This window comes from Dromaius novaehollandiae, chromosome 7, assembly GCF_036370855.1.
Source record: "Dromaius novaehollandiae isolate bDroNov1 chromosome 7, bDroNov1.hap1, whole genome shotgun sequence".
Lineage (NCBI taxonomy): Eukaryota > Metazoa > Chordata > Aves > Casuariiformes > Dromaiidae > Dromaius > Dromaius novaehollandiae.
The window spans coordinates 818451-835472 of record NC_088104.1 but is presented as its reverse complement, the minus strand read 5'-3'; the positions used below and the strand labels follow the sequence as shown (position 1 = coordinate 835472).

General features: G+C 38.1%; 1 protein-coding gene across 7 annotated transcripts in view; it reads right to left on the bottom strand.

Annotated features, from left to right (window-relative positions):
* CCDC148 (coiled-coil domain containing 148) overlaps positions 1-17022 on the bottom strand; it is an 80308-nt gene that overhangs the window by 48446 nt on the left and 14840 nt on the right. For 4 of the 7 annotated variants that reach the window (XM_064514518.1, XM_064514517.1, XM_064514522.1 and 1 more), the window contains 7 exons: positions 14525-14592; positions 10481-10602; positions 3523-3626; positions 2539-2621; positions 2237-2400; positions 1888-1983; positions 1603-1799 (listed from right to left, as the gene is read on the bottom strand). In XM_064514518.1, the coding sequence (XP_064370588.1) occupies positions 1603-1799; positions 1888-1983; positions 2237-2400; positions 2539-2621; positions 3523-3626; positions 10481-10602; positions 14525-14579 (821 nt within the window). In that variant the 5' untranslated portion in view covers positions 14580-14592. Of the gene's footprint in view, positions 1-1602; positions 1800-1887; positions 1984-2236; positions 2401-2538; positions 2622-3522; positions 3627-10480; positions 10603-14524; positions 14593-17022 lie in introns of those variants that run through there. The other 3 variants (XM_064514520.1, XM_064514521.1, XM_064514523.1) reach the window with 3 other exon arrangements.

Below are 17022 nucleotides of genomic sequence, written 5' to 3'. Positions count from 1 at the left end.
AGTACAACCACGCAAGTTTTCATACCTACAACTGAATTTCTTTCCCTTACAAATACGGTATTTTATCTTTAAGTTTCAAAGTAACTGAACTATTACTGCAAAACATCCAGCTCAACATCAAAATTCAGATGTCGCATACGAGTATATACAACATATAACCAATAAAAATAGCTTGAAAATAGATTTTTCAACTACTTTTATTGACTGTATTGTCTCCATTGACTTAATTATTCAGCAGGATACATACTTTGTGCATCAAGGGATTTATATTTACATAGTTCCCCCCAGATTGTATTGATCATAAGCATTTTAATTAAAACCACTAGGAAGACTTTGTAGGTATTGAATGATTTAATATTCATCACAGATTTTCCCATAGAGGTTGTTAAAACTTCCTCCATAAAAGCAACTATAACAAAAGATCAGAAACATCAGCAGAGGAAATGCTATAAATTTGCTGATTGCCGTTTAGCAAATTCTATAACAGTGGGAAAGATCAGAGCGGTTTTTAAGCATCATGTTATAACAACAGCTAGGACATTATAGTAATAAAATGCAGATTTTAGATAACATAGAAAGAGAAGAACCTCCAGAATACCCGGACAGTTTATACAAAAGCTCTGTCAATTATAACATTGCTTTCAAGGAGATCCAACATCTTGTTCCTGTTTTAGCATCCCCAAACTACTTCAGCAGCAGTGGTGGCAGATTTAAGTGGTGTACTGCAGGTGTATGTAGTAAAAGGGGAAGGTTTAAAAGCAGGCTGTGATCATTTTATCAAAGAAACTCATGGCCTTTCCTGCTCTTCCCAGTTTCTTCTGCCCAGGCTTCAAGTAACTCCAATGACCTTCCTATTCTCGTCCCTCCCAGGACCTGACATCATTCTAAACCAGAGGAACGTCAGTAGAGGGTAAAAATAAGTCAAGGCTGGCCCAATAACTCCCATTCAATATGTTCTCCTGGAGTCAAGTTAGTCTGAACAGGAAAACTAAATTCTATCCTATTAGCATATTTGCATATTAAATATTCATAATGATGTAGAAATGTATGTTCTTTTTACAAACCTTTTCATTTACAGAAAAACCACTCTTGCTTTAAACTATTCTAAATCAGAGCTATGTACATTTTAACATTTCTTGTGAGGAGAATTACTGCAACAATCCAAAACTCTTGAAAAGATTGAAACTATCTGCTTTTTAGTGACATACGTTCTAGATTTCTCTCAGAAAGACTGTACTTTTTTGACATAAATGTACTTGACAGTATAATCACCATACAGAAAGAATCATTTCTCTCTATATAACAGCAGCAATGAGGGCATTTGCTACACACCACATTGTTGGTTCTTTAATCCACAAAACATTTTGCTTATTATTTCATATGAGCTCTTTTGAAAGGACTGTCTCATTTCTATCAGCTATGCAAACAGTTACTGACTATTTAATCCCACAGAGCTGGGCAGTGAGTCAACTATTTTCAGCACTGAATAAAAGAGAACTAACTCTCATGGTAAAGGCAACTGCAGGATCTATAGATTGCAAAACACATTATGGTTCTTTATTTTATGCCTAGTAGGAGAAAAACAGAAACAGATGTCATTACCTATATATGACATTTAACTGTTGATCAATCTCCTGAAGCTTAGACCAGTATTCACTTGCAAGCTTACGGTACTCATCGATAACCAAGGTCTTCAAATAGGGACAGGGGCATTCCAAAGACAGTAGTGCTGAAGGAACTTTATGGAAAAGTCCATTTTCCTCTTCAAAAGATTGTGCTAATGCCTGTAATAAAAAATGCTACTCAGCAGACTACTTTATTATACTTTTTCTTCAAAAAATTGCTAATTAAACTAATTAGGAAAAGCAAGGCTTCTCCAAATCTTACTTTTGTTTTAGAGTCTTCAAGCTCTTTTTCCAAAGCCAGACTTTCAAGGTTAAGGAATTCCAAAACTGCTTTCTGTTGTTTCTTCACAAAGTCTATCTATTTCATGAAATAGGCAACTGTTATTTTTTTTTTATACTGTTATAATATGAAAGCTCATTATTTCCAAACAGCCTGATTTCCAGTTGCACACTGCTGTACATTTACTGATTTTAGTGAAGCGGTTTTGCACTGCAAGGATAGAAGCTACTAGATACTCTGATTGTGGATTATATTCTCAGAAAAAAAAACTAAATGAAAATGCTAAAAATAAAGTGATAATAAATTGTAAAAGTTAAGACAAAATACCAACCTGCTGTAACACCTCAGCTGGATTGAACTTATATGTCAGACAAGATTCTTCTGAGGGGTAACGCTGCATTTCAGACAGCCTGAATTTCAAATTCTCTCTTAGTTGCCAGATAGGAACTACAGTACTTGTTTGGTATGCATTCCGCTCCTCTGATAATTTATGCGCTATATCCAAATGAAACATAAAGCTTTCTCAAACACACAAGATATTACATGGCATTGTACTTTTAAAATTTAGACCTGTCAAGACAGGTATTTAAAAACTCACTAAAAATAATCATGAAATAAATTGGAAACTCTTACCCAAGTTCCACATATCCAAAAAAAAGTCATACTTTTGGCCTCCTTCATCAAGAAAAGTCTGTATTTCTGCTTCTGCTTTTTGTCTGAAAGGTATTAAAGTGAGTTTTAACGATTAAGAAATGATAGCTTTTGGGTTTTTTTTTTTTTTTTTTTTTTTTTTTTTAAGTTCTCAAGGATTATAAGTTTCTAATACCTAATCAAAATGAAGATAGTAAGTAAAAAGGTAATTCTGTACATGGGAAGGTATGAAGTGCAGGAGCTGGACATGAAGATCATATGGAAGCTACTCTCCTTTGAGCAAAACATGCCCTCATTGACCTGCTGTACATCGGATATGCAAAGTCAGTAGTATAAGACAGCTACAACACAAGCTATCTGCGGCTTGGGCAGCAAATCACATAAGTATTTCTGAAAAATTAACTGCAGCGGGCCACCAAGAGTATTGTTTTCAGAAAATTCTGAAATAAAATACGTGAACACATCAATCAAAAGAAAACAGCTTCTGCGACACAAATAAATGCAGCTGTACCAGACAGCTCATTCACCTTTAGCAGCGACCCTCGGACATGAACAATATTAACTTTTCTTCTTATAACTATGAACTGAATATGCATAACTGGAGACAGACTGTGACACTTTGAAGGAATTTAAAAGCATCCAAAAACTGCTGATACTCCCACAAATACCGACTCTTCAGATACTGATAGGTGAACTACATAGCTACAAGATCACGACAGAGAAATACTTGCAGAACAACATCCACCCGGTTCCTTCTCCTCCTTTATTTGTCCGTCATGTCTACATACCCTTTTCGATGTAGGTCACAAACTTTCAAGCTCTTCACTGAAATTCTTACTCAGTACAGATATTTTAATGTTCTTCTGCTAATCTATGTGTCCCTTTTAATCAAGTGCACCACACCAGACCCTCTGGCTACTGACGTATTTCCTTAATAATGCCTAATTAAGATTCCTGAGTTCTTACCTATTCTCACTCAGTCTTTTATGCTCTTGCCACCATACTTGGTGATGCTGTTTCAACAGTGTTTGCTCTTTGTTAATTTTTGAAATTTGTTCCATTTTTTTAACCTGAAGAAAAAATAAAAACTTTTAAATATTTTAAATCTGCTCAATAGGTTTATCAAATCCTTATCATATGGAAACTTTTAACTATAGAACGTCGAACATAAAAGCTCTTTGCAAAAGCATGTTTTTGTGGAGAACAATGGGTTCAAACATAACTAATTAGTTATTCCACTTTGATTTACAATTAAATGGGAGGAAAAAGGGAAAAACGCAGTCCATTCTAACAATTTTTTCTTTCCCTTTTTCTCCTTTTCTTCCCCATCCCCATTCTCCAGGAGGTGAAGGGCACAGGTAAGCAGGAGAAGAAAATAAGCTTTCTTACAGATAGTAAATTGAAAGAGTAAAAATGTATCTTTTGAGAAAAGGAAATTCAAAAATTGATTACTGAGAAAGAGAGCTTTTTCAAAATCCATTCAATTAAAGAGGCTCTGAAATTGCCTGAAGGCTTCACAAAGACATCGCTTCCCACTTTGGATGAAGTAGGAAGAAACATTCTCCAGAGAGATGAAGATACTGCTGGAACCAGAGGGAAGGCCCTCATGGGGACAGTACCGGGTGCCTCTGACCACACGGCAGAGGAGGAGGGGGAACAGGCGGTCTGTGGCTGCCAGCAGCCTCTGTGCCGCCAGTTTTCCCTCATCCTCGTGCCACCCTGGGGTCTCCCAGCCCCGCAGGGAGCGCTCAGGGCAAAGCAGCCGCTCAGCTCAGAAGGCCTCCGGTGACGCAGGCTTCTCCCCTGCTGCTCCTTCTTGCTGCCCAGCCAGTGCCTTCCTCCACACCACCCAGCCGCATCCTTTCCAAGCCAACTTCTAGTTGCAAAGCCCATTGCCAATTCCAGAGGCTCCCACAGTTCATCCTCCTCCTTTTTCCCCCAGACCCTCCTTCATGCAGCTGTAATATCTAATGATTCCACTGCAGAACGGTAGCAAGATGGGGAAAAAATCTGGAAACTCTTGTCCTATTCACCAACAGCAAGAAAAGAATAAAAATCTCACTCTACACCTAGCCCAGGAAAGAAACATCATTCTGAGTCAGAACTGCTAGTTTTCCAATTTGCCCAGATTCAAGTAATGGGGGGGGGGGGGGTTGTTTGTTTTGTTTTTTTTAAATGCTGGGCCAATTTTCCTGCCCAGTGAAAGCCGTGCAAAGCCGCACAACGCTCAGTCTGCATTCACAGGGACAGCAAAATCCCTAAAAGCCTGTTTTCCACTCCCTCTCCCTGTTGGGCCAGTGATGCCAGTAGGCTTCTCAAAGGAGAAAAAGGTCTAGAGCCTTTTTTTTTTTTAAACAGCACTTATGCATAGACAAGCAGGAATCAAATCATTTCTAATCAGTACAGCCTCTAATTCACCCAGCAAAAAAGTTAAATCTTAATTTAAAAGAAAATACTTGAAATTTTGAAACTAGAAACATTATAACCTTTCAAATGAAGCTGAGTTGAATAAGTATGTAAAAGCAGAACTCCTTTTCAGTTTTCTAAAATTATTTTGGAAATTAGTTTCATCCCGTAAAGGATAAACTCATGGTTCATAAATCCAAAAGCCATATAATCCAATTAAAATGAACAAGCCACTCACGTCAGTGGACGTTTACTAAGGTGGGAACGTTTTGCAGAGCCTGGACCATAAGAAGGCTCGCTAAGGAAAGCCGTCCCAAGGCGACACAAACACACAGCCGGTGACTCCGGAGGGAAGAGGTTTTCCTTCTGCAAGACTAGCCGTGTGCTGCATCCGACGGGAGGGAAGATAAAGACTGCCCACCTCCCCTCTGCTATACGATGGACAGAGGAGGAGACGACCTCAGAGCAGGTGCAGGGTACCGCAAAGATCCATCCAGCGCATCCGTTACCACCATCCCTGGACCTAGTCCGGTTACGAGACTTCTTTCAGGCAGGGGCACCACGCCGAAGGGAACGCCCGGCTGGCCTCCACGGCCTGCCCCTTCTACACGAGGGACCCGGACGGGAATTGTCAGATGCGATCCCCTAGACCTCACGTCACTATCTTTAGGAATCCAAGTGAGTTTTATCTCGGGTTGAGAGGGAAGGGAAAAAACAGAGAGGCCACTATGAAATTAGCATTTCATATCAGTAAAAATTTCGTGAGCTCAGAACCAAAAGGTTATGAGTTACAGATTAATAGATCTTACACCCCATTTTGCTTCCTGATTGCCTTCTAAACTCCCATTCCATTTTATAAACAAAGCTAAAGCCAGAATTAAACCCAGTCACTTAAAGAAAAACTACAACTAGGATGTAGTTGTCTAACACAGCACTCAAAAAGCAAAAATAACCCATTGTGCGTTCAGCAGAGTACAGCACACCTACTTTACTAATATTCCTCCGGTAAGAAAAAAATCCATACATCTTCAAATCAATTCTAAAACTAACGGGAAATAAAAGATGAAGTAGATTGTGCATCTTGTGCATATACTCTTGAAATTATTTTACAGTAACAGAAATGACATTTATGTATAACTGCTACAATATTAGAGTATATACAAAGAAGCTGTATTTTTCTTTACATGGTCAACAATTGATTTATTATCTATTTATTTGGTTCCACATCAATGGAGGAGTAACCCAGCACTTCAAAATTTGGATTACCTGAATCAACAACAAAAAAGTAGTAGGGGGAGAATTCATTTTATTCGCTGTGGAGCTTTCAGCTTACATGTTTTACTACCTACTCAGTTGGAAAAGACTTGAAAAAAGTGAAATACCAGAAGACAGGTGATAAAAGATTAAATTAAAGTTTGAATGAATTCAGCATTTTGTACTGCCAATCAATGAAGAAATAATATCTGCCAGAGCTTTTGATTAATGACACCTGCATGAATTAAAGGAAGTCATACTATAAAGAAAAGAAGTACTTTTTAAAATATTTTTATAAGTATATCCAGTGTCTTTTTTAATAGAAAAAGAGAAGCTGCAGGAGAAAACCCTTTTTTTTTTAATCACCAGGCCTTTGGGATAGTATTGTGAACTAATAAGGTATGCTTATTGGTACCGCATATGTTCCACTTACTATGATTTACTAAACAGCATCAGAACACAGCACAAAAAAGACTGTGTTCCTAACCAATATACTTAGTTTAATAACTACTATTCAAGGAACTTCTGAATACATTTTAAACAGGAATTTAAATGAATTTATATTTATTTAATGTAGAACTTTACCTTAATCTCATGTTTATTTAGTAAATTTCCCTTAAAACTCCCTGCAATCCTGTCTGATTAAAGATTCTGAATCAGATCTCGTACAAGCCGAAGACATTACCCGGTCAGACCCCTCAGAGCCCTTTGCACAGGAAGATCTCAGTCTTTGCATTCTCCGCCTCCTGCACCGTTTCGGTACCCTTCAGCACCGTCCCTCGTTGCGCAGGCCAGCCACAGGACTAACGGTGCAGGCGGAGGGGCAAGGACTGGAGAGGCAGTGAGTGCCCACGTCGGCACAGGTGAAGCATGCAAAGGCTTCTGGTATCCTTACGCTGCATTTGCAGTTTTCTAAAAGCACCCAAGTAACACTGCTGCTGGAGGAGGAGATCCATTTCAAATTGATCATTTTTTCTCTTCTAGTTTGTGTCCTAACCTGAAGGAACTATTTCAGCTGAATGTGTGTGTGTCAATTTCTTCAAAAATCATTTCTTTTTGTGAACACTTTTTTTTTTTTTAAATCACGTAACACTCAGTGAAACAGCTATATACTAAAAGCAGTTCCACTTTCTCAAGCAGTTATGACTCTGCAGTGTGTCTGAATCAACATTTTACACCATTTCCAAACAACTGAAAAGAAAATGAAGAGCCAGCAACACATGCCCTGGAAGGAGAGACTGGAGCCTTCTCAGGCCTCCACGTTTAATTCCCAAGATTTAAAAAAATGCTTAAAAAGTAGTTTCTTCCTAACGGTGACAGCTGACAGTTGCACATATACTCTCCATCAGAGACTAAGTGCAGTTCTTACAGCCACAGATATAAAGACTACAGCCGGACATCCTCGTAGATCTAAGAACGAAAACTGTTTATTCCTGCACACCTTCCCCTCCCTAGCAACTAGCTCCAATATACAAGTATTTAAACAGTCTAGTGTAATAACTTCCACCTCTCAACCATCCTATTAAACATAACAAGTGAAACAGTTTAAATTCCATTGTGGTTTAATAGCATACAATAGGCTGTATGGAAAAAACTTAACTCGTCATGAAAAGGTTTCTAAGCACTTCTTTTCTGAAGAAAATCTGTAGAGATTAAAGTGTTATTTTCTGCCTGCTTTCTACAAAAGCAGAAACAAACATTTAACATACAGCTAGACAAGCACTGAAGTGAGCCACAGTCTTCTCACGAGTTTGGGTTTGCTATTTAAGGAGTTAGTTCACAGAGGAATTCCAGGTTTCCTGTACTGATTTGTAGGCAATGTTGGGAGCAAGCAGAACCTCCTCCCCTCAAACTGGCACCCAAAAAAACCAAAAAACAAAAAACAAAAAAACAAAAAAAAAACCAGTCAGGTCTTCGGTGTTCTTTGTAACAGAGACTGATAAAGCCCAGGAAATACATATTCAGAGAGGACATACTGGGATGCAAGATAAAAGACACCCAAGCACATCATCTCTAAACAGCTACCTCTGAGTTAAGGACTGTTTTTACCAGGGCAGGTCTGACTGCTGCCAGAGCCACCCTGCGCCCCCGGCTCTGCCGGTGCCCGAGCCGCTCTGCCGGTGCCCGAGCCGCTCTGCCCGCCAGCTGCACGGTGTCACATCGCAGCTCCGACTCTCGCTGGAAGCTGCAGTGCAGCGGCGCATCAGGACCCAGCACGGCTCCCGTGCGAGGGGCGCGAATGCAACTTTCCCTGGTGCCAGGAGCGTGCCACGGGGGCAGCTGACGGGCCCCACAGTCTGCTGAGGTCCAGCAGGACTTGCCAGTTCAGCTGTCACGTCGCATGGAAGCTAAGCTGCTCCCTGAGCACACGTTCCTCTGGAGGCAGAGCAGCTGCACCCACGCAGCGCCGATCCGAAGCTCGCAAACCACGGCACGTCCGGCTCTGCTGCCTGTACCACTGGCCAAGGCAAACTGCGACCCAGATAAGTCACGCGCAGGCAACCGACAGGGGACATGACGGCGTTGTGTGAAGCAGTGCCGCTTTTAAAGGTGACCCAGAGAGGGGACACCTTGATCCGCAGGTTCACATCCTCTGGGTTTAAAATAAGATCTTGCTGGCTACTGTGAAAAAGTACATTTCTGTTCTTGCCCATGCAAAGTCAACAAACTCTTGGAAGAATAATTTTTTATAAAGTCTCTTTTCAAAGCAGTGATATGATTCTAGTATTATGTTAAATTAAAAAAAAAAAGGGGGAATTTTTTTAAGGAAAGGAATAAGAAATAAAATATGATTTTGCTCTGAAGTCGCTTTAGGTTTTTAGCAGAAAAGAACAAAAAACAAATTGTATTCTTGTAACCATTTTTTCTGCACAAGCTTTCATAACTACCCACCTTCCACTTGCCTAGAGGCACTTTAAAGCTAAACAAATTGCTACTGATCCATACGTGAGTTATCTGTTAGTTCTGGTATCGAGTTGTCAGATTTCATTTATATGTTACAGAGACATATGAACATCAGTGAGTAAGTTTAATATTGCACTCAAAATACTTCAACATTTTTTACTCCTTTAAGTGTTCTTTTGTGGTTTTCTTTTAGGTGTTCTTTTGTGGTTTTCTTTTAGCCTTTTTTTATATTATCCACTGTTTTACATGACTCTCATTACATTACCTAAAGAGTATTCTAGAATTAGCCATGTCTAGCTTATATCTTAATTTTACCAACTCTTTCTTTATATTTTCTTTAATATTAGTTCCTTCTACAAAGCTAAAACTCTGTCATAGTAGGTTTGGCATATGCCTAATGAAAACGGTGAGTCTGGAGAGCTACTAGTGTTCACCCATTTCTCACCCACATTTAGAGACTGGTCCTCACTTTTCACTTACCTTCTTGCTTTTACAGAATCTTCTCTTTTGTATTCTAATTACTTTGCCCTCCACAGAGTTAAGACTTTGGGTCTATCATCACCTAGACTGTTTGTTTCCTTTCCTGCATTTATTAGAAGTCTCTGAGGTCAGATTTACAGAAGATATTATGTGGAACTGCATTACTGGATGGAGAAAATCTGGTATTTAGTCTTCTTTCCTGTTTGACAGCACTGAGTTCTGCTTCTTTCACACTAATTTCTATTAGACACACAGTTTTGTCCACACATTATAAATCACCATCCTTAATAAAAGTAGAGGTGATATTTTCATTAAATTAATAATAAATAGACTACCTTTTTACTCACCCTTTGGGCCATACCACAGCCATTTATCACTTTCTAACTGCCTAGTCCTACATTTACACGATATGGCTATAAAACTTTTTTAATTTTCTTTTCAAGACCTAACTCAGCTTGACTTCTGGAAGTCCTCACTTCAAATCTATGTTTTTTGGCTTCCTTTCTTTATCAGCCCCTTTTCCCATTCATTCCTCTAAGTTCTTCATAGTCTCAGTATCTTGAATTGGTTATGTAACAAGTCTGGATAAATTTGCTCAAAGCACTCCACTATAAACTTTTCCTGTCCTTTTGGGATGCAGATTCCATACATATTTTGCATCTCTGACTTAAAGAAATTCCACACTTGGACATTAAAGTGTCCAAGTCAAACTAAGCAAGTTTATCACAGATGGTGTTATCTTTCGCCCCCATGAACACTGTTACAGCAGGTTGTTATTCCTACTCATTCTCAGATTCCTTGAGACCGCAAAGAGAAATATGGCCATTGTACTTAAAATAATAATAATAATTCATATTAGAAATAAATTTAAAAAACATACCTTTAACTGAATTTTAGTAGATGCCTTTTTTTCTTCAGTGGCAAGTTCATACAGATGTTTATAGTCAATGGGTTTATACCTCTGACTGCAAAGACCATTTCTCATAGGAACCACAAGATTTTCTAGTTATCACACAAAACATACAAAGTCATTTCAAATTCTGGAGAAATACTTAAAGTATGAATCATAAAAAGAAAACATCATACATAGAAATTAGAATCAGTATATTTTAAACCTTAAAAGATTCTATGACAATAAGATTTGTAGTTGGTGAATAAAAATTCAAAACAGAACAGTAAGCTGATAGAAATGACAGAAGAAACTTTATCTATTTGCTTATTTATGAATAGTTCACTGGAAACAGTTATGTTTGCAAACGCTAAATGTGAGCTGAGAAAATTCTGTTTAAATTAGGTTTTCTGGAGTTTTAGTAAATTCAAATACAGAAGTATATACATTTCAATGTATGCATTCCTATTTCACAAATTGGAAGACTACTTCAACATTTATTACAATCTACAGACTGGGTAATAGGAGTCTTTTTTTCTAAAAGCTATAAAAATTACTGTCTACATGTAAACATAATGAGTTGCAGTAGAAAACAAGTTATTGCAGTTACATTTCTGACCAAATCTCCAACCATAAGAACAGTATAACTTTTCTACTGAACTTCAGTAAGCTCTGGGGAAAACAATGCATTTCCTTAAAACAAGAAAAGCACTAAACTTCAAGGAAAACATCATAATTATAATCCATACTGTATGCAACAGAAACTAATGTTCACTTCCCAGACTCCTATCATCAATATTTGAAAAATTATGGCAGTGTTGAAAGACTGTTGTCCCAAAAAACCCAAAGAAAGTAGTTTTGCTGAAAAAAGGAAGTAGTTTTGCATTTGAAGTCAATAAAGATTTGACTATGCTAGTCTTTAACCACAAAGTATCCCTTGCATCTTTGAAAACTTTCACCAAGGGACTGCCATATTTCCTAAGAAACAATTTCCCCATATTTACTGTGGATCCCTACTCTGAGTGTGTGTCTTTATTTCTTTTCTCCCTCACCTACCAATGATAAGTTCTACCATTTCATGGTCACTTTAATCCAAGGCACATTATGTATACACTTAAAACTGTGTGGGGCTAGGACTGAGAAGACCAGCAGCCACATCAGAACAAATCAAGAAAACCAAGGCTGCAAATCCTGTCTGAACAAGATTTGTCAACAGAAAAAGAGAAACATGCTAAGGAAATCTTAGATATATAGCTTCATAATATTAACCAACAGATTTTTCCTGACTTGTTGACCTACAACAGACTCCCATTAAAACAGCACTGTGTCTGTCTTCCCCTCTAATCATAATCCATAGTTTTCACAGGTTTTCCCTTTGCAGTTTCTGCACCCTGAACTCAAGAGCGTATGCCTTCTATATAGAGGAAGAAGTCCTTTTCTTCACTGCATGTCAATCCTAAATAACATGTGTTCTTCCACATTAATCTTCCCATCATGCAAATTATCCCACCAAATTAGTGTTATGCCAATGAGGTCATAGTTCTGATCTTGTATTAAAAATTCATTTTTATTCTCTACATATCTTACATGAAAAGTGTTCAGTAGACTGACCCGGAGATTTCCTCACTTTTATCCCTCTTATAGCCTAGCATAAATAGCCTCCTCTCTCCTGGTTTTCAGACGTTTAGGTAACTTTATCTGTGGGCTTTTGTACCCATGAATCTAAATATAATTCCTCATCCCTAAGTTAGCAAGATATTATGTGAATATGGCTTTTCCCTTCTTTCCAAGGTGGATTACTGCATCATCTGGCAGCCCAAGGAACAACATTCCCTGTTTAAAGAAGCAGAAGTTCAGTAGCCAAACCCTCTGAATAAGCATTCACCCAGTTCTTCCACCTAAGCCTATTACTCCTTCATTACGGTTCCCAAAGCCTCATAATCACTTCTAGTCTAAGAGTCATCTGTGGCAGTAACATTAGTGTCCACACGCACGAGCAGCAGGGTATGGCAGAAGAGCCAGGCTGAGCTTCAGAACAATTCCATACCACTTCCAATTCAGGCTCCCTGTGGGCATTTCACTTGGGAGAGAAGTCAAGTTAGCAGATGCGTCCTGTCATATCCATCAGAAAAGAGTCAGTAACTACCACTAGTACCACTAAATGACATTAACTACCCATAGATGTTAACTACAAACTGTATTTCTTCTTTGGAGTGGTACTTATGAATCTCATGATCTTTGAAACACACGATGATACAATCTTTTCTCTTCCACCATCAGAGAAACTTGCTTACTTCCAGGATAGCATAGCATGATACAGGCGAGCAGCAGAATGAAGGTGAGACATCACTGTCTTCCAGAGGAGGAAAAGAGCTAAATTCCTCCCTGTAGTCCCTATTGCAACTGATGCAGACCTCTAAGTATCTACTTTGTCTGTTTTTGGAGATGCATCCTAACAACAAAGTTCTCATACTACAGCTGGCTTTCAATCTTGCCGCTCCTCCTTCCGATAAGGAACTTGAAGTTATTCCTAAATCACTTTACCAGCATGAAGCTCTCACAGCTATCATATTCCTCTTTCCAACTCTAGAAAGTATAGACCATGCTCCTGAAAATCAAATCATGAATCGTGGTATAAATATCCTGGGTCAAGAACCCTATCTGGATACGGCATTCAAAATTGCAATATTCTGACCATGTGTTCTGTCTATGTCAACATTCTCATCTCCTTAAACTATTCCATGAAATTAGCGTTTGCTGTCCCCGTTTGTCAGCTCTCACTCACCGCTAGCTTTTTAAGCCCTGCTTTCTCCACGCCAGCCAAACGATAAAGTTTGCTGCAATGTGTGAATTGTTGCTTTACAGAATTGTTTCCAAAAGTCCCGATTTTAACTGAGCAACACAATCTGATATTATCTACACTCTTAAGATATGTTTTATATAAAACTAATACATACAGTTATGTATACAAATAACGTAAGAAAAAGTAGCAAAGTAACACTTCTTCCTCAGGTTCCACATCTTCACCAACCTAAAAACATCTTTCCCATCTAAGAAAAAAGTCGGAAGGGTAGGAAGAAAGCTTCAGTTTCTAAATCTCTCATCCAGAATTGTTTAACTTTCATCTTTACTTTCCCTGTGCTTTCTTTCCTTTAGCCTGAACCTCCTCCTGAATCTCCACTGTTAATTTTTGTATGTTTCTTCTACTGAGGACTCTGCACTTGGAGGAATCTTCTAAAGTCCATGTGGCCTACCCATGTGAGATTAAACTCCAGAATCAGTGTCTTAGCACACTGGGTGCAAACTTTATTTTGTAAAATAAAAGGTGCATCCAATACCTTATATAAAAACATAAATATGAATTTATAAATACATACGTGTGTGTGAATGAATATACCCACAAATATATATGAATAATAAATATAAAATATTATAGACAGAAAAGATAGGATTTTAAAAGATCTTTTCATGATTTTCTACAGCAAACACTTGCTGAAGTCTGAGATATATGTATAATGTTGAATGAAAATACTTGAACTTTTGCCCCAAGTACTGTAAGACTTCAGTGCACAGATCACCAATAACTTAATATATAAGCTAGGGAGTTTAAGGAATAAACCATTCCATAAGGAATGCCTGTGGAATCAGGCCTTTTCTTTCTAATCTTTTTTAGGCACATTTAATAGCAAAACTTGCCATTAGATATTAGTCAAAACTTTTTTTTTTCATCCACTATTACAAATAGAATGTCTGGAAGTGATATTTCTGATACACAGTTTTGCAGAGGGGTCCACATAAAATGCTAAGGTAAATCCTGCAAAATCCTCTCTTAAGAATTCTCATTTGCTGTATGCCTGCAGAAAGCTTGATAAAATGACCCTGGATGATGCCTCATAATGAAAAGATTTTTCATGTCAAGAGTCAGAATGTTACAGCAGCCTCCATAAGTAAGTATTAATTGCACAGAGTATTTATAAATAGTTTTATTCTAGGCTGTGATGAAACAATTAAATCTGACCATAATAGCATACATACCTACATCACTAGTCCTATGAGTTGTAAAGAATGTTCCATGGTCCAATTCACTCATTTTTGTTTTAAATCTGTGGAGAAATAAACAGATCTTTTAAGAATACCAACAGTGTGTTTGTAATCTAAAAACACATACACAACAAATATGTATTGTTTTCCTAGGAGACAGGACACTATCTCACAGAAAATGGCTAGTAATTAGACAGAAATTGAACAAGTTCATCTTTCATTTTAAGAAAAGTTTCACGTTATTTTTTGTACCAACATAAATCTCTTGTATTATTTAGCAGTTAAGAAAACAGAAAACAAAGTATTCTTTCTTTGATGAATCTGTAACGCTGTCACATAGGAGATCATCTGCTCTTTGCTTTGTGCTTTTCAGAATTTAACTACCATATTGGCCCAAGTGTAAAGTTTAAAAAAAACAAACAAATGCCTTTAAAAGAAACCAAGCCTGAAAAGGTTCTCCTTTTCTTATATTTACAGACTGTGGTTCAGGCATAGATCATTGTACAGCTGCTTTAAGAGCCTCTGCATCAACCCAAGTCAGCTGCTTCAGCAACAGTGGCTCAGTTCCTGGTGAGCAACAACGGCAGGCAGCACGGATCAAGGTTAGTATTCAAAATACCTTGGGGTAAACTTGATATTTAATCTGTAACAAGAACTACAACATAATTAAAAATCTCTATCATCTTAAAAACTTGCTTCAACCTTCATTAGCCGTGCACAGGCAGCATGACAGGAATTGCACGCAAAGCAAAGCAATAGTTGGAAACAATCATGCAGCTTTATGTTTTAGTTGAACTGAAATAACAGCTGAGTAATGTCAGAATGGGAGAGTCGTGTTCACCCAGGATCCTCACCACCCCTCTCCCTCAGCCCTAGCTTTACCTTACCTAAATTCCCCAGCTACAAAACACCGTCCACTATGGCTCAGCTTTGGCGTTTGTCCGATTCCGCAGCATGGAGCAACACAGTAAATAGTAGGCCATAAAAATCTGCTAATTTGTGTTTTGTTCTGTTCCTTTTCTGCTGTTCTTGTGATCTGAACCAGCTTATCCATAAAATTCCAGAGACAGCACAATGCCTCAAGAAGAAAAGGGAAGGGCAGCAGCCGGAGCAAGGGAAGGGAACAACTCTTGGGCAGTTAGCTATTAATTTCAATCAAACCAAAATGTGAGACTGCAACCAAGACACCTAGTATCCTACACCACCATCTAAACACATTGGATATTTAGAGCTAATATAATCCTTCATGACAGGAAACTGCATTGCAAAACCATCAAAAGCAGCTAGAATGTAAAAAAACTGACCTAGATAGACAGCAGTTCTACAAACAAGCTGCCATTATCAGTGCAAACAAACGCCGGGTACAGTCGAGATACGAGTAACAGCCGTAAGAGCGCGCATGCATGCACAGACACTACTGTGCGTGCGGTTCAAAGTCAGTGTTTCATATTCATTCTGCACAAGTTTAGTTGACTATGCAAGTTACAAGGCAAAGACGACTCATGACGGCCAGGTTTTGTACACTGAATATTGCACAGCCGCACCAAGAAAGAAACAGCAAACTCAGGGATCAAGGGACACTTCTCCACTCTTGTTGATGCACATTCTTCGTAGCATTTAACAACGCTATGAAACTGTCCCTCGTGCTAAACCAAAATTACTGAATGCTAAATGCCAAATGAGCGCTCATTCCATAAAGGAATCTTGGAAAAGACTGAAATCTGAAAGATTTGTCATGAAGATTATTGACAATGTTAATTGGTGAGCAGCTACACTGAAGGTTATCATCTTATCATAGAGACTGAAATTAAAGGTACATAAAAGTAAGAGAATACAATACATGAGAAAGTTCATTTCCCTCTTCAAAGGTAAATATGTATTCTGCCTTCTTAAAGCTGCCTGTAAATAAATTCACATGTCTATCCTCGCTGCAGAAGGAAAAAAAAAGTTAGCACATTCATTTTGTTGATCCCATTTTTTCTTCTGCTTAAAGCAATCACTTGGTTTTAAGTTGTAACTATATAACATGGCCAAATTCTTCCAGACAAATGAGGTAATTTTCCATATCTGCAGCAACTTTGGCCTATTTGTCATGGTAAAGTTTAATCTATACATCAGATTATCTACTTGTATATACACTTCAGTAGGATTAAAAAAAATAGTATAGTGGTACAAAATACACAATTTACCTCAAAGCATTTTCTGACCTTCCTTTTTTCACAAGGTTTGTCCTTAGAAAGAGCATTTAAGCCTCCATCATCAATTTTACAGTCCATTTTCATGAATATTATAGTAGAGTTACATTTTATTGATACAGGCAAACTGCTTTGACGGAGCATTCTTATAGCATATGGTTTTGAAGCAGTAGTTTGAGGAAATCCCAGCTGATTTCAGTCTGCACAGTCAAGTGGAAGAACTGTGATTCAGCAGATTCAAAGAGCATAAAATCTACTTCCATTTTCATTCGAACAAGCATAAGCCATGGAAAATTA